At 39.9% G+C, this 23,757-nt stretch overlaps 1 protein-coding gene across 2 annotated transcripts in view; it reads right to left on the bottom strand.

Moving 5' to 3' along the window:
* cadm3 (cell adhesion molecule 3) overlaps positions 1-23,757 on the bottom strand; it is a 231,281-nt gene that overhangs the window by 21,118 nt on the left and 186,406 nt on the right. For both annotated transcript variants that reach the window (XM_041803998.1, XM_041803997.1), the window contains exons 6-7: positions 15,154-15,324; positions 14,487-14,577 (exon numbers count right to left, since the gene is read on the bottom strand). In XM_041803998.1, the coding sequence (XP_041659932.1) occupies positions 14,487-14,577; positions 15,154-15,324 (262 nt within the window). The remainder of the gene's footprint in view (positions 1-14,486; positions 14,578-15,153; positions 15,325-23,757) is intronic.

The raw sequence follows: 23,757 nt of genomic DNA on the forward strand, positions 1-23,757 counted from the left end.
AGGTGCGCGTGCACCACTACAGAGGAATAAACTATATAGAGAACTACATAATGCAAACTATGGTAACTACAGACGTCAGTACACGACTTTTGTCATTTTTGAAAAGAAAACAACTCACTGCTGTTCTTTGTTCTTCTTCTAATGAAGAAATGTCGTCAAGTTCTGATAAAACTGGTGCTTTAGCAGCATTCATGCTAATCTCTTCCACCATAATAGCACCGGCCTCTTGTTGCTGCTTGCTTATGTCACGACTCTCCAGTGCCCAAAAGCACTGCCCCTCGTCGCTGATTGGTCCTGTCACTTTCTAACCGGGCCCAAACGGTTCAGATGGGAGCTTGTAAGATGGATTCGCCAGTGAGAAACACAGGAACAGGCAAATCCATCTGCTTTGCAAGGTTAATTTTGGTCCATTTGGTCTATTTTTGTATGTCTTCAGAGATACAACATTAGTTTGCTTTTGTATAAGTTTCACTTTAGTTTTTGTAGTTTTTGTCTCTCCTCTTTAAAGCTGATTTACCTGTGTGCATGTTTTTATTGCTTTTTGTGTTTTTGTGGTCACTTTCTCCATCTTTTGATTGTTTTGTGTCTTTAGAGTCTTTTTAGGTCATTTTTCTTGCCTTGCATCTCATATTTAGGTGTTCTCATGTTTTTCTGTCATTTTTAGTTGTAGTTTGATGTCTTTTTTTCTTTCAAACCTATGGTTTTATCATGCAGTTTTCTGTCATAAATCTTTTGAAGTTGTGTATTTTGTGGTAGTTGTGCATTTCTTTTTAAATACATTCATCCTCACTGTATTTCTTTTCATTTTGGACCATTTTTTTCAAGTGGTTTTACCCATCTTTGTGGAATTCTTTTTTTCTGTGGGAGTTTTGCTTCACTTTTGGTGGTTTTAGTCTCTTTGAAGTTAACGTCTCCGAAGGTTTCATCTCATTCTGGCTGTTTTGATGGTTGTTTTAAGTAGTTTTCCCCATCATTAGAGTTCTGTTTGTCTCTTTAAAGTACTATCACTAATCTTTGAAGTTGTTTGAATTGTTTTGTTGTAGTTTTTAATCTCTTTGTAGTTACTTTCTGTCTCTTTGTAGCTTTTTTGTGTCTTGTTTTTACTTCTGACCACTTTGTGACCCTTCTGTCTGTCTTTGAAGAATTATTAGGGCCCTAGCACCGACCTGCTAGTCTGCTAGGACCCTATTGTATCTGTATGTGTCATTTTTCAGTCAGAAGAGACACTAATTTGGGGGCTTTAACATGCTCAAATACTTTACAGAGTTTGGCCCCCCAGTGGAAATTTTGATATTTTGTTGGAATTGTGAAAGCTCAGGCCCCAAACTTGAGATAGGGGACTGGGTAAGAGCTATGTCCATAACCGTCGACAACCTGGAGATCTAAAGTTGTGCAAACTGTGAGTTTTCACCGTGGGGCGGGGCTGGGACCAGAGCCCCAATTTAAATTACTTTTTTGTACTTTATTTTTTTTTTTATTGCAGTGAAACTACACCAATAATGCCTTTAAACTCTTTAATGCTCATGTCAGTCATTACCAAACTTCACAGGGATGATCACACATTAATCCTGACAACATTCATAGATCAATATAATTACTTTGTCACAGCACCCCCTTATTCCCACACTCCCATTGCTGCAACACACCCCAACATGCGCTGGGTTGAGAGGGCCCTTCCATATGCTTGTAGGCAGCCCTAGTTTCTTAAAAACGTGCTCTACATTTAGTAGTTTAATGTCTCTTTGGAGTTGTTTGACATCTTGTTTCTGTATCTTTTAGTCAGTTTGTGTCTTCTTGTTGTCTTTTCAGGTACATTTGTTAAAGTCTTGCATCTTTAAGACTTAAGAGGTGCCAGTCCACTGAGCATTGCTGAAGAGCCCTTAAACAAGACAGTGCGAATCTTCCAGCTGGTTCCTTACTCTTCTTTGAGCACTCTGATAGTCCACATGATCCTGTTAATACATGTGGGCATCACATGTTTCATAAGATTTCCCTGTGGGGATTAATAAAGTATATTTCCCTGTCTTTTCAGTCATGCTATGTCCTTTTAGGTAGATTTGTATCAGCCTTGCATCTCATTCTCTTTGTTATTGTTTTGTTGCCCTCTGCAGTTGCTTTACTTTATTTGTGGTCAATTTGTGTCATATTATTGACTTTCCAAATATTAAATGTTAACAGCCCCTCTAATATGAGGTTGACAGCTCCTTGACCCTTAAGACCCCTGGCCTGGAGCCCAGTAGGCCCCTCATTAGTCCCTCCACATGAACGAGTGAGAGAGGGAGTGCACTGAAAGTTTTTGCAGCCGTAAAAGTGATAAAAAGAAAAGAAGAAAAAAAGACAGAAAGAAGGATGGGGTTCAGAGAAGTGTCGCAGATTAAAAAAAAGAAGAGATTAAAAGAGATGGAGAGAGAAGAAGACAACAGAACAGAGATCAGCATTTCAAATCAGGCTGCGTTAAAAAATCCATTTTGCATAACAGATTGTGTATGAGGGAGATAGCGGGACGGGCCTTGATAAAAGAATCAATTATGTAAATGTGCGGGTCCTTAAGCGCTGTACAGTAATTACAATGACGGGGAGCCTGAATCGGGGACAGACCTGAACGGGCTGGACTGATTAATCGCTCTTCAAAAAAAGTGAAAAATTCCCCGCGACACCTAAAGGTTTAATCCGTAAATTCACTGCAGAGGCCAGGTGGTTGTCGGTGCTTGTGCGGTCGCTGATAAAGCCTGGAACAATATATCTCGCAGACACACCTTGTTCAGACCACTATATTTTAATCCGGTTTGATGTCTCAGAGAAGGAAGAACCTGCAATGGCTCTATCTGTTTTTGCTGCCGGGCAAAATTCAGAGAGGAAGCTAATGAGAAACATGGTTTGCTCCCTTGACACCTGCTGCTGTGCAAACACGAGGGAGACGGTAGAAGTTCAAAGATGTGAATATGTGTCATTTGAGGAATATAAATCCTTACAATGCAGAAAAAAATAGCTCCAGTGTTTACAGAGGCACTTCTAAAAATGCACATTCAACTGTCTGAACCTTGTTTTGCTACCTTCAATAAAATGTAATCAGCTGTTGTACTACACTGCCTCGAATAATAGATAATGTGCAATTAACTGAACAATTAACTCCACATTTACAGGCTGTAACTGGTGCAGTGTTATTAAATAAAAAGCTTAAAAGTCAATCCCTGTTAAGGGACTGGTTAGACGAGGCTGATAAATCTGATCATGCATGTCTAAAATCTATCTTAGCTGTGAGCTTCTACAGCAGGAAACTTTCCATGAGCATGCATGCATTAATAACCACTGCACAAAAATCATAACATGCTTGAAGACATTATTTTATAGCAATTATGGTGCTGGATTTTCCTCCCTCCTGCATCTATAATCATTATCCCTGTAACATGTACACCCAAGGGTGTTTTTTTTCCTTAATAATTAATATGAAATTTGCTAAGTTATGTTAATGTTTTCAATCTTTATAATCCAAGATGTAATTCTAGTAAAATAACAGTCGTCTGGTGTTTAAAAGGATAAGTCTGGTGATAATTTGGCGCTTGTTCCTGCAGAAGATGAACATATTTAAAATGCTCTAATCATACTTTTAATATGAACAGCGAGTGGAATTCCCCTGAGATGTTCCACTCTTTTCTCAGCTCACGCTGCCAGTTTGGTAGCTCACATTTTGATTGTTTTATTCAATCAAACCAAGAGTGAATCTAAGACACATCAGACAGCTGTTTACAGCTTTAAAAGCTCTGATGAGCCGTCTGTCCCTCCCCACCAAACGCCAGACGGCACGCAGACACAGTCAGCAGCTAGCTGGTGAAGATAGAGCATTTATCTCCTTAAGCAACATTTATTCCCCTCAGGAGTTTGTGGGGGCCAAAACAAAGCCAAAAGAAGAGTGAGTATTGGTTTTACACTGACTCCAGCTGAACGCCCGTGTTGCTCTGCAGCGGCTCGATGTGTAAATAAGCCGCCATTTGCTAACTGGTCAGCCAGAACAGTTCTTAAAAGAGCTAAAATGTTTTGTTTACAACTTATTGCTCTGCCCTTAAGAGGACAAAAAATCAATGGGGAGGCTTGAAGATGGGTCAGAAATATATGGTTTAATTTACAGAAAGTAATTCTTTAAACTGTTGGGACTACTGAAAGAAAAAAAAACAAACACAGACAGGAGCTGGACTTTTATTTGGGACTATTTTAAGCTGTGGATTAACACATAAGTCACATTACTGACTTTAAAGGGCAGCATGCAGAAACAATAGTTATCTCCAAGTGCTTACCTCTATAATCCTCACTTTTATTCTCATTTATTTCAGTTTTTTTAAATTTGTTTAACCAGAAAAACCTCATTGAGATCAAGAATCTCTTTTACAAGAGTGTCCTGGCCGAGATTTGACAGAGTTAAAACATAAAAATACTACAAACACAGATTAACCAGTCCTAAATCACAGAGCAGAAAGCCATCAAGTTTTAATTACATGTTTAAAATTACTTAGCATGACTCAATTACTTGATTACTAAGCATTTAAAAGATTTTTTTTTTTTTTCGATTTTACAAAAATTGATTTTATCTGTGAAGAAATTAACTTTGTATTAATTTGTGACTCACATACATGCAAAAAGATGTATTTTAAGATGTTCTTTTTTCTAAAGGCACTTTTCAATTCATTTTTTAAATAGCAGAGTCCTCAGTTCAAATCAAGAAGTAAACTGCAGAGCTGGGCAGTGCTGCTTTATACTTGTCATATTGTGTTTGGTTTGTGTTGAGGGCTGCACAGCGGCGCAGAGGTTAGTGCTGTTGCCTTACATCAAGAAGGTTCCTGGATCACTTCCTGGTCATGCAGAGTCTAATGCTCTCCCTGTGCAAGTGTGGGTTCTCTCCTGGTACTGGTACAACAAAAGCGTGCTCGTTAGGTTAACTGATCACTCTAAATTAGCCATAGGTGTGAGTGTCAGCCCTGTTATTGACTGGTGACCAGTCCAGGGTGTACCCCGCTTCTTGTCCACTTACAGCTGGGATGGGCTCCAGCCCCTGAGACCTCCAATGGGATAAGGGGTAAAGAAAATGGATGGATTTGGTTGAGAGCCCCCCTGTGGTGCATTTCAGGTTAACAAATAAGCCAAGACATTGTTTTTGTGCTCTTACTTTTAAATTTGTGCTGTCTTACTTTCTGTTTGGATAATAAACTGTTTTTATTTTGAAAGAACATGGATTACTTCTGGTATACTTTAAAAAGAACTACATGGAAAAATGAATATGAGCTGCTAAAAGGAATGGAGACTGTGATGTGCAGTGAGTTTTCACAGTGTAATAAGACAATCAAAGGATGATTACAGCAGGAAAACGTTAGAGCTGCAGCAGCTTCTCCAACAAAAAGGCATGCAATAAAAATGATTTTGGGCCTTAATCTCTACTTCCTTAACCCTGACAGCCCTTATTTTACACACTTCATAACCAGTGATGATTTTTGTGTTAAAGGGGACATATTTTACCCTTTTAAGACAAGTTTATGTTGGTCTCAGAGGTCCCTAAAACATGCCTTTGAAGTCTGTTGCTGAAAAAATAAACCAAGGTTTTAGCATCTTTTAACATTCCTATTTAAACTAGAGTAGGATAAAGAATATGGAGATGTGCAAATACACCCAGTACCTGTTAGGAGTATTGATACATCCTTGTTTAGGTCTTGTAAGCAGAAAATAAATGACTGGACCCTATGAATGACCTCATAGAGATAATAATGTGTGCCATACCATATTGTGTTTATACAAAGTGACTCCTTAAACTCTTGGGCATTACTATTAGAGGAAAGAAGCCCAGACAGGAGCTGGATTTTGTTTGGGACTATTTTCAGCTGTGGATTAACACACATTAGCTGCATTAGAAAGTTTTAATGGCAGCATGCATGACAAATTATGCAAATTAGGCTCAAAATAAACCAAAGTGCTTACCTGTCTTTATTTATATTCCATATTTTAGCCTTGACTTCTGTGTAATTTCATCTTAGAGGGACACTGGATGACTGGAGATTTTCGCATTTCTATTAAAACTGGAGCAGAATAAATGACACCGAGCTTTAGTCACACCGCTAATACCTGTTAGGATGTATTGATACATGTTTGTTTTGGTCTTTTCAGGGGATTTGTTAAAGAAAGATACCCTGTATATATGTCAGACCTTATCCAATCACAGGTTACAGATTACTGTAATCCTGTTACATGTCACCTGCTGTTTCCTTACAGCGGTCACGACCTTGCACAGATGACGAAGCTTGCATGCAACAGAGTCGAAGTTATGCAAGGCATTTCAGACAGATATGTGTTAAGTGAACGCTCTTAGGGAGTCTAACTCGGTTAAACGACTTTAAACTCTGAAATGTGATGCAATTGCGAGCACTCTAGGGCCGTGCTGATCGAATAGATGGGAAATATAATAGAATGTAGAGCACCGATTCCTCTCTGGTCTATTAGAAAGCTCCTGCCGCCGGGCGTTGAGGAAACACGGTATAGAATTTGATTCGCTAAGTTTTCTTTTGAACCTGACAGGATGTGACCACGCAGAGAAAAGTGTGTGTCACGGACGGGGGTGTGGCGTTCATGGAGTTTGACTAGGGAGGGCAGATGGAGCGAAAGAGGAGGAGGAGTGATCTGAGTGGCTGCGCTCACTCGGAGGAAAGGTGTCGTTGCAGTGATTGGGTTTTGACTGACAGCTGCGGGGGCAACCTGTATCTGATTTGATTGGACACCGGCTCATCCAAAAGCGACGGTGCACATAACCGTGTATGCTCTTTCTATCTGGCTCGCGCACACGCGGACAGACACACTTCCTCTCTCTTGTTTGCGCTCCCTGTCTCTGTCTTAGTCATTCGCTGCTTGTCACCAAATCTTTCTGTCTCCTCTCCACCCACGCTCTTCTCCGCTCCCCTCCACCTCTCCCTCTCCTGTCGGTTTGTTTTCCTTTCCTCTCTACCTCTCCTTTCCTTGTCAGTTTTTCTTCTGCTCTTCTCTTCTTCTATACCAGCGCTTTCTTTTTTACATACAGCTTCTGCCACTCAGCAGACGCTTTTATCCACAGCCTCCCTGTGTGCTATGAGTTAAGTACATTTTTAGAATAGGAGATCCCACTGGGAGCTAAACCTTGAACCTTGTACTGTCAGGGCAATTTTAAACCACACAGAGTCTTTTATTATTATAGAACAAGACTGTTTTAATATAGGACATGCTTCATTTAATGGATGCTTTCATCCGTTCTAATTGTATCACAAATAAATAGATTTGTAGCCTAGGTGGTCCCGGCGGGAGCTGAACCCGTGACCCCAGCACACTCTTCACGCCTGGCGTTTCTCCTGTCGACAGTTTATCGACTCCCTCTCCGCCTGTAAACGCACGCTCATACCATGACAGTCACCTCCTCCTACCCCGCCCCCTATCTGTCCAAGTGCCAATCAAATTAAGCGGCTAGTCTTATTCCTGGCGGCTTCTTGTGATGAGCTGACAGAGGGGGGAGGTGGGGGGTAAGAGCGAAAAGGTGTGAGCAGAGATAGAGGAGAGTAATAGGGAAGGACGAGGGAGGCGAGGAGGGAGGAGGGTGACAAATACGGAGAGGGGAGAACGAGCCGTGAGTGACACGGCGGCGGAGAGATACCTGATGATGGAGGGAGGCAGGGAGAGAGGGGGAGGAGGAGGTGGAAGGAGTGGATCGATAACTCTGGTTGGCTGGAGGTTCATCTATAATGCAGAGAGAGCGGGGGAAGAGTGTATTTGTGTTGGCAGAGGGGCTGGGTAATATATTGAGTTTTAAGATTTATCGACTTGTTTTCAAATGAGATCTAGAGAAAGAAAATATCATTTTTTCGATATGCTGATGACGATTCTAGAACAAAGAGGCCCACTGACTGTAATGCAGTACTGATTTCTTAGTTTTGTATGTTTGTCACACTTAAATGTTTCAGATCATCAACAAGATTCTAATATTAGACAAAGATACCCCAAGGAAATAAAAAATTCCATTTTAAAAGATGATTTCATTTATTAAGGTAAACAAGGCCATCCAAACCTACCTGGCCCTATGTGAAAAAGTAATTGCTCCCTAAACCCATTTTCTGGTTGTGGCAATGGTGGCAATAACTATAAGCAGGCATTTGTAATAACTAGCAATGAGTCTCTCTGTCTCTCTGGAGAAATTTTTGCCCAATTTTTTGTTGTTGAATCATGAACACGGTCCTGAACTGAGCCAAGTGAGGCCTGCAGGTCTTTAGATGTTCTGGGTTCTTTTGTGAGCTCTTTGATGACATCTTGGGTTTATTTTAGTGGGCCAAACACCCCTGGGAAGGTTCAAGACTGTTCAAAATTTTCCCCATTTGTGGGTAATGGCTGTCACTATGGTGAGTCCTACAGCCTTGAAAATGGCTCAGTAATCCTTTCCAGACTAATTTAGTCCTCTATCTATCTTGTGTTTCAGATAAATAACTGAAGATTATTATATTTCTGTGCTTGTTGATACAGTTGATCATTGTAAAATTTGAGATTTGATCATTTTGAAAGACATGGAACACATGGTATTAAGGAGTATAAGAAATGTTGGCAACCTCAGTATATGGAAATGTTGCCAGTAGTTTACTAGAGTTTAGACAGTCTGCAATTGAGTAACTTTTGTGGGCTGGCCACTCCTGGGAAAGTAATTACTGTTCCAGATTTCCCCATTTGTGGGTAATGGCTCTTACTATGTTTTGCTGGAATCCCAAAGCTTTCAAAATGGTTTTGTCACCCTTTCCAAATAATAAAGAGCTATATCTCTTTTTTGGTTTAAATAAATTACTGAAGATTATTACATTTCTGTCCCTTTTGATACAATGGATTATTAAAATAATGGAGATTTGATCATTTTAATAATCTGTGGTATTAAGGAGTATCAAAAATGTTGGCAACCTCGACATATGGAAATGTTGCCAGTGATTTCTAGAATTAAGTCAGTCTGCAATGGGGTAATTTTTGTGGGCTGGCCACTCCTGGGAAGGTAACTACTGTTCCAGATTTTCCCCATTTGTGGGTAATGGCTCTCACTATGGTTCTCTGGAGTCCCAAAGCTTTAGAAATGGCTTTGTAACCCTTTCCAGACTGATTAAGTCCTTCATCTCTTTTTTGGCTTAGATAAATCACTGAAGATTATTACATTTCTGTGCTTGTTGATACCACTGATTTTTAAATGATTTTAAATGTTATCATTTTGAAACACATGGTATTATAAAATATTGATACATTTTCTTGTTTAAATATCAAACAGAAATCAATACTGTTTGATTTTTCCTAGAATCATATCAAAGATTATGAGTCTGGTAATGTGACAGTTATTTGTTGTGTCTCTATAGAAATCGATATATAACAGGATTGCCATTCAGCTACTGCAGTATGACATTTGGTTCATATCATCCAGCTCTAGTTTGCAGTTTTAAGACAGGGCATGGAGCCTGTTTTTGTGTGTTTGTGTCTGAATATTTGTGTTCCCACTGTATCAGTGAACACCTGTGCGCTTGTATAAGCAGGTGTTTTCCACTAACTGCACTCATGTGTGTGAGCGAGTGTCATGTTCAAACAAGTGACTATTTGCATGAGGAGGTGTCAGAAACTGAACATGTTAAACCCGTGAATGCTTACAAGTGTGTTACTGAGTGAGCAGATTATCAGTGCGGCTTCCAGCTCATGTGTGCATTTGTGGCTGTGTACCTGCGTGTAATCTGACACCTTTTCAGTGAGTAAATGAGAGTGTGTTTACATGTGTATCAGCCTCCTTATATGCTGATCTAAAGAGCCTCTTAAATCAATTCAGACCTTCATGACTGAATGCTGTGATTGGCGCAGCAGCAAACGTGGCCTGTTTATTAAAGTCAGAGCTTACATCAGTCGTGCTTTGGCAAAAGAAAACAGTTCACATGTTTATATGTTAGGGGGAAACATCAGCTTATGTAAAATCTCTCTGAGTTTGTGTTTGGATCATAAACTGTAGAAAGTATTGGAGAATGTTGGAGTGGCATCACTCATTTGGTTCTTGAAGAAGTCTTTTGAAGCCAATAGGTTGCAGCCATATTTAAGTCAGCGTCTCTAACTAACTAACTCACCAACCTGCAGTCAAATTTAGAAACAAAGAGGTAGAGCTAAGGCAGGCATATAAACTGGAGATATACCCGCTATTAAAAATGTGGACAGGGATGCGTCACATCTCCAGCATTAGTCTGATGATTGACTATGCAAAACATGCAAAAATATGTAGCACTGAGCAAGCTTCCGAGAATATCTTCTTCCTTTTCTTGCTCTTCTTGAACCCCTTTGCACCTACATGATGTCCATATAACAAGGCTTTTAACAAATGGTTATTTAGATAAGCATTAAGGATATGGATATTGAGCCAGGGGCTCCTTTTCTCAGCGCTGGCCATTATTTATGGTCCAACTAGCAACTTGAGATGTCAGAATTGATTTCAAGAGGCATCTTTGGCCTGATTCTTGCTGCATTTATAAGAGATCTGTTGCATTGTATTGCATTGTCGACAGTTTGTTCCACCTCTTTTGCCCTTTAAATGAATGGTTTTCCTGCACCTAACAAAAGTCTTCCATAATGTAAAAGCATGTAACTACTCAAAAAACAATTACAACACCAACTTTTTGCAATGTGCTGTTAGACTCTGCATCCATATACGGATGTCTGTGAATAGATATAATCTCTGGAAGAGAGGAGATTATAAAAAAGTGAGAGAAATGTCAAACGCTACTGAAACCCTGCCTGACTTTCCAACTGAAACTAATGGAAAGTTAGTTTCCATCCATCAGAGGCTTCCATGGAAAAGTCCATCATTTTTTACTCAACATTCACACACAGTCACATATAGTTGTGAGAGCAATGTGGGACTTGAAGACACGTCGACACATGACTGACACTGAGCCACAGCCACCCAACCCTATCATACTGCTATCGGTCCGACATAACCTCACAGACTGACTGTTCCCCATATCCATGACATGGGATATATTTCACATCCATTTGGGCAACACCCCATACATGGTGTTTGGACGATTGTTTTGTCTGTCACATTCATTCAGAGCCAACAGAGCAACAAAACATATGCTAAAGGAGGCATGCACTACCCTGGGGAGTAAACCACATAACGCAAGCTTGACAGGCAGCATGTCAATACATGGTTCTTGACTATCAATAAAGCCAGTTGGTAACTAAAACTCTTTCCAAAGCCAGTCATGAGGACAGCAAAAATCATTTTTCGTGGTTCTGCTCTTCTTTTGAATAAAGAAATGCCGCCCAGCTCTGAAAAAAATGCCTCTGTAGCTGCATTCACGCTTATCTCTTTACAGGCTGCCATGTTTACAGCCTAAACCACACCTGTACATGTCACCTCTTTCTCCTTAAATGTCATGATTGGTCCAGTCATTCTCTGACCTGGAAGAAGATGGATCTGCCTGGTGGCAGGCGTGGAGTCTGTGCAATCCATCAGCTTTGCAAGGTTAGGCCCTACATAAAGAGAGCACCATACACTACTACCATCAAGTCCTTTACCTCACAAAATGTCTAAAAGTTGGCAATGGTTACAGTCTCAAACAGCTACAGAGGCTCCATACACCTTTAGACCAGCTATTCAAACATTTTCCCTTGAAACCTTTGCATAAACCACGCTGACATACAACTGCTTCTAAGTGCTTGCAGTTTGAAGTGGATTATAAGAGTGGCTGACTAAGTAGGCTCACTTTCTTTTAAGTGAGGAAGTGTAATTTTCCACGATTTTATCCATACACCTTTGAAAAACTACTCAGTAAGTGTGTTACCATTAGTTTAGTTAATTTGTGCTATCTTATTTTACCAGCTTCAGAAAAGACAGCAAGGCTGTATCAGAGGATGGCCATGACCATCTTAGAAATGTGACTGGCAAACACAATATATGACTGGTTTTATGCTATGAGGCGAGCCTTTAACCTGGTGCAGGAAGATTGTTTCACAAATCAATTGCATGTGATATGTCTCACATCCATCTGGGCAACCTTTCATATAAAGTCTTCAGAAAGGGCAGAACCTTAAAAAAAAAAAAAAACAAATGTGGAGGGTGACTGGACAAACTTTCTGTCTTGCTCTTTCATTACAGAAAAATAAGAGGGCCCGACTTGAGATAGTTGAGTAACAAGTTAAACAGCTTTTTTGAGTTGAGGGTCCTAAAGTGTTTCCAATAATATATTCAAATTACTTGGCTCAGCTATTTCGGTTGAGCCCCAGGAAATGCTGGCTCAACTTTGTGTTCACTTTGTATACGGTATAACACACAGAATTTAGGAAACACAATATAATGTGTTGGATTAATGTGTTCAGTCATCATAAGTGCACCCAATAATCACATTTTGTTCACTAAAAATTAAACAAATTGGATTTTTTTTTTTTTTACAGTGTATTATGTGCTGAGCATACGCCATAGTAAACTAACCACAGTAGCCACTAGGTTGCTAACTATAACTGGATCCAGCTGGGGAATCAAACATATGCCAAAGTCAGTCGAGAGAAGAACATCTTTTTTGCCAAGAAAAGCTTTTAGCTTGATTCTTTGGTCTTCTTTCAATTAAGAAACGTTGTCCAATTCTGGTAAATCTGCAGCTGTAGCTACATCCCTGCCAGTAGCTCCATCAGGAGACATTACATAAATTTATATCCTCTAGCTATTGTAAATTCAAGCCAAAGCTGGTTGGGAGGAGAGCAAAAATATCTTTTCTTTGCTCTTATCATAAGGAATGTGGTACAGTTCTGATAAAACTGCCTCCATAAAGAAGCTACATCTGAACTAATCACTACACTGTGGCAGCCATTGCTATCGGCTTGCAGTACAACTAAACCACGCCTGTAGCTACTGCCTCGTTCTCATTAAATCTGTGATTTTCAACCTTTTTTGCCCAAGGCACACTTAAGATCATACCAAAATTTTAAGGCACACCAAATCCACATCTATTCAAAATTGCCTATTTAAAGGTGCAGTGTGTAATATTTAGCCTAGTAGCATTAGCAAAACAAGCTAGGTTAAAATGGAACATTACATTTATAAGTAGACTGATCTAAATTAGTGTTGGCATCTGACAACACATTTTTAAAACTTATTTCTTAAAATAACTCAGAATAAGCCTTTTATTCACATATAGGGAGGGCCCCCCTCCAAGGAAGCTGCCATCTTGGGTTTTTTGCATTTTGCCTGTTTCTATGGCACCACAAAAGGAAGCAAATAACAGTTAAGCATGTATTTATTTTTAAACTCCACTGGTTCCCACAGTTATCACCAGAAAAATGAGCATCACACTCCAGAATTGACTGTTAAATGTTGATAGTCCCAATTTTACACACTGCGCCTTTAAAACATGTTTCAGTAAATCGAGCATATAGCATTAGTTCAGACAAGCCACAGAGTCAAGCACTGCTAAGTAATTAAGATCAGCTGATCTCACACAAGCCCTCATCAGCTGTGACTAGCTGATTTGCGTTTAAGCACCCTATGGGCAAATTGCACTCATGCTGCCATATTTAAACAGCTCTAACCTGGCTGCTCACTCTCCAAGCCTCTTTTTCAAATGCTCCTCCCTCCCAGAACAGCCACATATGAACTACAGCAATAAGTGCAAAGTTACAACTGCTAATAAAGAAAAACTATTTATGATTGCAAATCATGTGTTTCTTGACAAAGGGTCCTGAATGAATAGATATTGCATAGTTGCAGTAATTTGGTTGTATAAATTGCGACGGCACACAAAGACTTGGCCCAAGGCCCACCAGTGTGCCTTGCCACACAGTTTAAGAACCACCGCCTTAAATGATGCTGATTGGTCTGATCTGTTCTTGGACTGGGCATAGAGGTTTCACATTGGAGCATTGCAAGAAGAATCTGTCTGATGACTGACATAGAATCTGACCCGATCATCTGCTCTGCAAGGTTAGAGAGAATTATCCTTTAAAAACTTTTTGGTTGTGTTGCAGGATTCTTGTACCACCCCTTGCAAGGGACATTTGATTTTGTACGAAATTTAAGCTAAGGGGACTTGCAATATGTAATGCATGTGTTATGACACTTTTAAAATTAAAAAAAAAAAAAAAAAAAAAAAAACATCAAAAGGAATGAAACATATATAGAGTGCTTTAACCTTCTCTGTTAAATCAGTTATGGTAAGTAAAATCTGACCTGATTTTTATTCTTGCCTTTGAGTGCACATATGTCAGGCCATCTCTGCATAAATCACTGCCATTCAAAAAGGTCTGGCAATGCCTTTCACTCATTTCCCACTTACTGGAGTCCAGATCAATGCTGTAGGTGAATGTATGAGTTTAAAGGTGCATACATGTGACATTTAAACTGTGATAATAACGAGGCCACATGTCTAAATCCATACAGGAAGAGCTGCTGTGAATGAACTCTGTGTGTAGTTGTGTGTATGTGCGAGTGCATGTCTTACTCGGGGTTGCCGTTGCCCAAACACTGAAGATGAAACTTCTCTCCCTCTCTGGGTAGATCGCTCTCAGGCACAATCTGCACGTTGGGGGAATCTAAAAGTGGGAGAAAAACACACAAATACACACAGAGAGTGGAGTTACATAACACAGAAGTCGTACCTGAACAGACCCTCACAGAGCAGCGATAGTCTCATTCATCCCTGTCTCCATCTACTCCCATCTACATCCTGTAGGCGTCACCCTCTCTCTGCCTCCCACAATGACATAAGCCCCCTTATACAACTACATCACTCTCTCTGTGTGATGCAGTACCGCTGTGTCCCACAGGGTGGCAGCACCGACACAGACTCCAGGTGGATCCATTTCTAGTTTCATTTTAGATGATAACCTGCTCTTTTTATCCACTGTGACTGGAGCATGTGCGAGTGAAGCAGAAGAGGAAGGTTAAACTCCTGTGTGGTCATTACTCCAGGTTGCTAATGTGAAATTACCAGAGCAGAAATTAAACTGTAGAGGGAGAAATGTGTCGTACAAACGTGACCAGGAAGGCCGGAATAAAAACCAGAGCAATTTGAGGTCTCACTTTACATACATTCCTGTCCTCTACTCTTATCCCAGAATCCTCTGCACCCCCCTCCCCACTCAAACCCCATCTCCCTGTGGACTCACAGAGCACCCGCAGAGCCTGCTCGCTCCTCTTATCCCCGGGGGCCAGAGAGGGATGGTCGACGGCGCAGGTGATGAGGGCGTTGTCGTCACTGCGGCTCACCTCCAGGGTGAGCTCGCTGCTCACATTGTATGTGGGATCATCTGGAACAGACTCCACCACGTCTGGGCGTCCTGAGGTGGAGTGGGATGAGAAGAAGGGGGGAAGGAGATGTTCAGGAAGGTGTTTGCATCATAAACAGGGATTCAAAACCACAAACAACACAATCTGCAACACTGAAAAGAATCTTTAACTGAAATTATGATGTGCTGCTTTCATGTTCCAGGACTGTACACAACTGCAATGACCCTCATTTGTTCCCATTAAGTGAAAAATGTCGTCTCTATGCGGTTACCTTGCACCTCCAGGTGTTTTGTGCTGCTATCTATCACTATATGTCACATACAGTGTTAGTCTAACAGTGCAGTGTATTTCCACCCATCTCTACAGCAATCTAACCCCTTTTCTGGCACATAAAAGGATCAATCTATTCTGCTGACTCATTCAGGGATGTACACAAATGTTTCATCTAATAAAAAGTGATTTTAGGACAATGCTAAAACTTTTCTCTGTATTAAATCTGAAGGACTATCTTTAGCTACAAGGTAAACAGGATGAACTGCATAGAGATGGGTTTGAGGTGTGCATTTCTCTATTTTTTCTGAATTTCTCAATACTAAGGCATTTAGAGGATGAAAAGTAACAATTTAAGTGTTTCAAGTAGGGATAAAATCATTTATGAGTGAGACTGGTCAATATTGATATCAAATCATGTTTTCTGCAATAATAAACGTAGTTTCGCTGGTCTGTCAACTTAGCTTTGTAGTATACCAAAACCTCCAATAGATGGCAGTGTAAGCTGATAACAGGGGACAAAAGTCATCCTTAAGGTCCTTGTACACCAGACACAATTCAAATTTTAAATATTTATTTTACAAACCTATAGCAAGGTGGATATTGCGATGAATATTTTTTCCAACCATGGTTATTGTTTTTCAAAGTTTCACTCTGACGAACACACCTCTGGCCACTTAAAACACTCAGACAGACAGACAAAACTGTGTCCCCCCCAGCACCACATGATGTTTGCCTTCTTTCCATATCTGTCTGTAGTCAGTGCTTGTGTTTTTTACCTTGCTTAGCCTGCTAAAAAAGGGAGAAACATCGACACATCCATGTGAACGTAAAAGCGCTACTTGCACAGCTAGAGCTGGGACTTTAGTCCAATGAAATATTTAACTACACAGTCTCCTCTGACCCCAGACACACGGCTAATAAGTGCTCTGGATCAATGTGCAGTGGACAATCAGAGGACAAAGACGGAGCAGACATGTCGAGTCTCTGTTTACTTTGTGCATCTAACAGCGCAGTGAAATTTAGTCAAACTAAAAATTACCTCTGTGACAACAAAAAAAAATACTTTCAATATAAGTACTGGTGCTATGGTCTGAAATGTTTAATGCTACTTGGTGTTTGGATTTCTACATCAAATGATGACATTCAAGTTTGGAAACCTACGCTCAGGGCAAATGACGGTTAGGCTTTGATAATGAAAGGTCTGGCAAAGTTATATATTAATACTTCATTATTATTAAGTTAAATATGTCTCACTAGTCACTTGTAAAAATGACTAAAAAAACTGTCTACTTATGATGATGTGGATAATGAAATAAAAATTTGCATTCAATGACATCAATTGTTTTATATGCATATTCAATTTGGCTTCAACTCACCACCTCCCATTGCCTCAAGAACAGGCATGGGTCAGAGTTGGCTTACAGGTGTGTGCATTTTACCATCAGGTTTGTTTTTTTATTAGGGCTGTCAAGATTTATTGCATTAATTGCAATTAACTACAGTTCACAGTTAGTGCACACATTTTTCTCATTGCAATTAATTGCAGGCTTTCTAAAAATTTTGGTTAACCGACGTCAGCGTCTCTCTGAAGTCACAAAAACTCAGTGGGCAAGTCAAAAGTTATCTGAACTATTTTTTATGAAACATTTATCTTTTACTGTTCACTTAATTTCTTTTCAGCCCATAATAAATTCCTTTTTCTGTGCTTAAGTTGTGTTTAAATCTTTCATGCATCAGTAAACGCAAGTTTGTATCTAAACTAGAAGTCTCTCACTCTTGGTTTAAGACAGTAGAAAAATCCAAAATGACACAGACCAGTTTTAATTGCGAAATAGTAGTTTTTTTTTTAAAGATAGAAAGGGTGCGATCAATTGCATATCTTTTGACCTATTTTCTGTAGGTTACTTACTAAGTGTGGAAGTGGCGTACGCCAGCTTCACGCCTTGTTTTGTGTGTATGCAATGTTTATAAATGAGATCCCTGATAATTATGCAAGGTCACTAGGTCCACGATTTTCCCGTGGAATTGGGCTATCACTTTTGTACTGCTGTGGGCAGATTTTTTTTGTCCATGTGTTGAGCAGACCCATTTTTGGTGTCTTATGTATGTGTATTTAATATCCAAAGCAGAATAAACTACTTTATTTACCCTCAAATACAACTAAATCAACCAGCAGAGAAGCAGGAAAACATAGAACATGGCACACAACCAAAGACCTGCTGTGCCACATTAGCACATAGAAATACACAGCACACACAGAAGCAGCAAACCTGCATACACACAAGCGATACATGTGGTATGGCAGAGGCTGTACTGGCTTATGGTGAATTTCAGCATCGGGCTTGGTTTTGGGCTAGTTTTTATCGACCACTGGGCTAGATTTGTCACTCAGACCTGGCAACCCTGTAATTATGCTACATGGCACTTAAAGGGCTTCTCTCAGCTGCAGACACCAGAGTACTGATGTAGACACCAGCAGACCCTGGACTCAAACGTCAGTTCTGATCTACCGAAAGAAGGGGAAAAGATCAGGATTCAGTCCTGTGACTGTGCCTCCAAGTCTGTGGTTTCAGTATATGAGCTTCAACTCTACTAACTGAGCTAAACTAGTACCCTAAATGGCATACTTCTAAAGAAAATCTTCTAATAATGGTCAGATCAAAATCAATCAGGTCATTAAAAGGCATTAATCATGTGAAAAGCTGCATATGCTCTAATTACTTAAACTGGATTATTTTGCTTTTTGCCCTTTTCTTTCATAATACACTGAATGTCTTTGTTTTTTTGTCTGACAGTCACAGAAAATGAATAATTGAAAGACACTATCGTGGGCATTTCCCTTTTATTTCTGACATTTTTATGTGAAACTATTAAACTATAAATGAAAAAGCTAATCCTACAATTAAAACATGATACAACGACGCTCTTTTTTCAGTCCCAAATGTGTTCCAAAGAGTTTTGATTGTAGTCGAATGTACTTCCCGCTTCCAAAGTCTATAAATAACCACCCCAGATTATTTCAATTTTACATTCTGCCACAACATCCCTATTCAAACAAAAAAAAAGCCACTTTCAAAGCCGTATCATGACATCCTCCGAGCTGTAAATATCAGCGTTGCATTTCTACAGCCAGCCAGAGTTAAGTGAAAATGCAGCATCCACAGTTCCCCTGTAATGTAACATAAGTAAACTGCACACAGCACGCCCGCTCATGTTTACTAACCAGGCCAGGCTGTGATGTTTCATGCTGAAGGACACCAAAGAGACCGAGGAGGCTAAAGATCTGATGTTGCTGCGCCCAGCTTTTCTCCGGACTTGCTGTTGCTTAGGAGACAGCTTGCATTTCACATGATGTAATGCAATAGTGAGGACAGAGAGGCAGCTATACCCTGGAATGGTGCTTTATCTTTGCAAACACTGAGACTCCACAGCATCTTAACTGCAATCTGTTGCAGCCATATTTTGTTATTTGGAGTGATAAAACAGGTCTGTTCTACGGTTTATGTTAAGTCGTCAAATGCATACTTCACTCTTTGCTGCTGTTTCCTTTTGGTTGTTTGTATTATACAATTTAGGTAGCAGCTGCAGCTGTCTGTGCAGAAAAAAAGGTGGAATAGAAGAAGAAGAAGAAGGCAGGTGCATGTGTGTCTTTGCAGCAGCATGAAGCGCAGAGTAAGACAAAGTATGAACACAGTGCAGACTGTCATCCAGAGATCGCACTCTATTGTTGGGAGAAAAAACATCAAACTGGGTGGTCAGAGCGTGAAAGTGGTTGGTGAATCTTGGAAAGTGGACCGGAACCTTATCACTTTCTGCGGCATGAACCTGCACACGCACAAGCACGCATGCACACTCACAAATGCACACACGAGCACAGGTACATGTAGGTCAAGCTCATGAATTACATATACACAGAGGAGACAGAGATAGAGGCAAGGGAGCAGATTGGAAAACACACTTTTTTCCACTCACTCTCTCACACACATGGATATCATAGACCCCTCCTCATCCTCCCACATCCTTCCCTCTCCTCCCTCTCCAGAGAACTCTCCAAATACCACTGAATCTAATGACATCTCTCTTTTTATTACCATAACCAGTCCTCTGACCCGCCGAGAAAATTAGTTTACTTTCCAGGTGCATTTCAATAATCCTACGCCACTCAAAGGAGTCATTTCGTCACTGTCTGCCTCTCTCGCTCTTCCCCTCTCTCTTCCTTTCTGCACACAAAAATACAGGCAGTATACAGCCTTTATTAAAGACCATGGATCCCCAACACCAGGCCTGGGAATGGAGAATGCTGTTTGTTTACTCGCCATCTCCTGCATACCTCATACATTTGAGCTTTAATAAGTTTTTCATGCCCAAAGGGTCATGGAAGTGACTCAACAGCGTTCATTAAGGGAAAAAATAGATGCTTTCAGTTTATGGGGCTTTTTCCCAAGACAGCAGTGATGCACATTTATTCATAATTCACATTTCCTCAGTTTATTATTGGATAATCAGGGTAGATTTGCATGTCAGCTGCTGCAAGCTGAGCAACAAGCATGTCGCTCATGAAAGCAGCAACAGGTTGTGGAGCAGTTAAAGGGCCAGTTCACACAAATAATCAAAGAAAGATTCAATTTCAGTTTATAATTTCTCACCAAAGCTTTGTCTTTTACATTCCTGTCTTCACCAATACACAATGCAAAATTTCACAATGCATCAAAAAGGGATTTAGAAAGGCCTGTCTCTCCAGAAACAGGGTCATGATTATGGTGTACAATCCACGGAACAAGCTGTGCACTGTTTTCAATTCAAACTAAGGAGCAATGTTTCTCCGTAAGAACTTTGTTCCAATGAAAACTGTGTGCCTATTTTTTCCTCTTCTTGTGGATTATTCTGAGCAAACCCGAATATGTTATCTGGAAACAGTGTATGCTGTTGAATTTTTTAAAATGTTATTTTTCATAGCCGTGAGCACCAAAAGAGATGGTGGTCTATTTTCTTCCATTCTGACAGGATAGGGGCAGAAACCTCAGCAAAACTCTGACAAATAAAGTGAAAACTATCTGAGAGGCTGGATATTACATTTAAGTGAAAATATGTCACCATGGTAAACCAACCTTTGAACGAGATTAAATAGCTTTAACTTCCAGTTTTTAGCAGAACTGTAAAGCCAAAACACACAAGTGAGGACTTAGAAAAAAAAAACACTTCCTACATTTTATTCAGACAGGGGTGGGGGTTCTATTTGTTAAAACAAGACTTACCTCTGCGTTACAACAATAAAAAATACCACATATCTTTTGTATCAAACCAATGAAATATTGATAAAATTTCAGTCCCACAGACCAAACCTTTTGGGATCAGGAGGGCTCTTTAGTTTGTAAAACTATTTTTTGGATAACTTTTTTCTCTAAACCTTGACCTTAACCAAATGGACCACTAATCCCATGGATTCAAGGGCATTCACATCTCTTCATATTCTGTTACTTGTATTGTTTTGATTTCTTTCAATAAGGCTTGGTACACTATAAAACTGAATTGCCCTTCTGGGATAAATAATGTCTGAATCTGATTTTGAATAACAGTGTTGAAAGTAGGATTACTATCACACTTCCAATCAGCCTTTCAAAGGGGTTTTTGTGACTGTTGTAAATCTCCAGGTATTAAATCCAATTACATTTTCTTTACAGTGTTACTTCTTGACTTTAGTCGCTGAAACAGTGCATGCTCAGTGTTACAACAATTAAAATGACCAGTTTTCTATATCGTACTTTCGACTCCACTACAGTTCTAGGAAGCTTGTAGTTACTCGTTCCTTTTAGGTTTCAGCATAGCTCTAAAATGCAATTGGCTACACGCTGTGCTCATCACAGAAGGGAACCAATCACAGTCACCGCTCACACCTGGGATGGATTTGGAAATAGGCTACTTCATCCTCGCTCTGTGTAGCAAGCTCTCCCACCTTCATTCGAACAAAACTCAGCAATGGAGATGGCAGGAGAAACTCAAGCTGAAAAACCAGCGCAACCATGGCCATATCTCAGCTCAGTGTTTGAGATTTCAGAAATGAGGAATGATTCATATCATTTCAAATGTCTTCTGTGTACACCTCGAACAAACTACATTTCTGCATTCAAGAACTCACCATCCAACCTGAGAAAGCACACTGAGGTACGTAAACAGACGTTATTTTTCACTCCAGGTAGACATTTTAAATGAAGTTGTCTGAGGTTAAAGTGGTTGCTGTTTAATGCGATGACCGATGATTGAAATGCAGCTGACCATTAGTGACGAGCGAGAGGAAAACAGCCTGCAGTCAGACTCTTTACGCTCTTTACATGCGGTGAATTAAGGATTTGTTTTTGGACCAAACCAGAGGTGATGGTTGTTGGTAGAGTGGATGTTGTCTCAGTGAGACTTAAAATACTTTAGTTCCTTTCCTTTGATTGGATCTATTTTAAATTTTTTTTTTATTGAGTTTGTCTTGCTCGAAGAAGTATTGTTGAGCCAGGTATTAAGCTCCCCCATAGTAAATGTGTGGGAAGAAAAAACAAGGCCCTCCTGTTTGTTTTGGGTGGGGATGTTCAAATAGAAAATTTAAATGACAATAGCTGTCCTTATTGTTTTTGATTGCATTTTTATTATGAAGTTTTTACAGGTGTTTTTATAGACTTTTTTTTAGCAGAGTGATTCTACATGTAAGTCGGTACATCATTAGGTGGTTTCAGAGAGTTACAAGGTTCTGTAAAAGCACTGAGAAATCAATACAGCAATGTACTAATATTAGAAAATGTACTTTGTACTTTTGAATACTTCAGTATTTTTAAAAGTAAGTTCTTTAGTACTTTAACTTCAGTAAAATTTCACTGAGCAACTTTTACTTGTACTTGAGTAGGATTTGACCACGAGTATCAATACTTCGACTCAAGTACTGGAGTTGAATACTTTGTCCACCACTGTCTAAATAATCTGGCACCACAGATCCAAACAGTTCTACAGTGTCTTTTGGTTTTACTACTCTCGGGTTATTGTGTTGGCTTCCAAACTGTAGAGCCTATTGCAATGCCACTCTTTTCCCTAAACTTTGACCCTTATTTTGTGCAAAGCCTATCCCATTGGTTCAAAGATATTACCATCCCTTTTTTTTTAACATTTCTTATTCTGTTATATAACAATGTGAAATGAGAGTTTATTGAAAATTTCTGGCACCACAATTCCAATCAGCTCCACAGAGGACTTTTAATACTCTCAGCTAATTGTGTTGGTTTCGAAGCTCAAGAGGCTTTCTTTCACATTTCACTCATTAAGTTGTTTCCCAGTTCTAGTCTCTAAAACAAGACAATGCTCTTTGTTACAACTATGAAAATTACCACATTTCTTTGGCATCTTTTGACGGACATCTTGACAGTTCCAGGTTAAGACCAGCATCAGGCCTCATCTGCTCGGGAAGTATCAAAGACAAACAAGATGGCACCAATGCAGATGTCAAAGCAAGAATTTTCAAAACCAGTGCACTATTTGTTCAGCTCAAAAACATCTGGAGCTCCAGAGAGATCTCACAGCTTTTTAATTCCAACATAAAGTCAGTGCTGACATTCATTAACAGCTGCCTGAGTCGCATCATCCGTATTCACTGGCCAGACAAGATCAGCAACATTGATCCCTGGAAGAATACCCACAGTAGAAAATGAAATCAGGAGAAGTTGGGGACGCCCAGAAAGACGGCAAAAAGCACCACCAGACATGCCCTGGCCTGGAATCTGCTAGGGCAGCGAAACGGTAAGTAGGATGGGCCTCACCTGGAAACAACTAGAACTTCACGTTCAGGCAACACCAACACCAAGGGGTTTATGGATCTCAGGATCTTCTGTTGCTTACACGGTACTGTTCAATGGAAGATCGACATCACAGTTTCAGTCAGCTCTAAAGAGAAGTTTTTGAGACTATTGTGTTGGTTTCTGGGCTCTACAGCCTATAACATTTTCTTCGGAGTGTTACTCCCTTATTCTACTCACTAAAACAAGACCATGCTATGTATTACAACAATGAAAATTGCCAGTTATCTTATGCATCATACCAAGGAAATTTCAGTAAAAGTTCAGTAAGCCTTACCTTCTGAGAGGAGGTGGGTTTAACAGTTTGTGATGCCACTCTTTTCCTTAAACTTTGACCCTTATCTTGTGGAAAACCTCTCATATGGGTTGAAAGATACTAACATC

The sequence above is a fragment of the Cheilinus undulatus genome, linkage group 13 (assembly GCF_018320785.1).
Source record: "Cheilinus undulatus linkage group 13, ASM1832078v1, whole genome shotgun sequence".
Taxonomy (NCBI): Eukaryota; Metazoa; Chordata; class Actinopteri; order Labriformes; family Labridae; genus Cheilinus; species Cheilinus undulatus.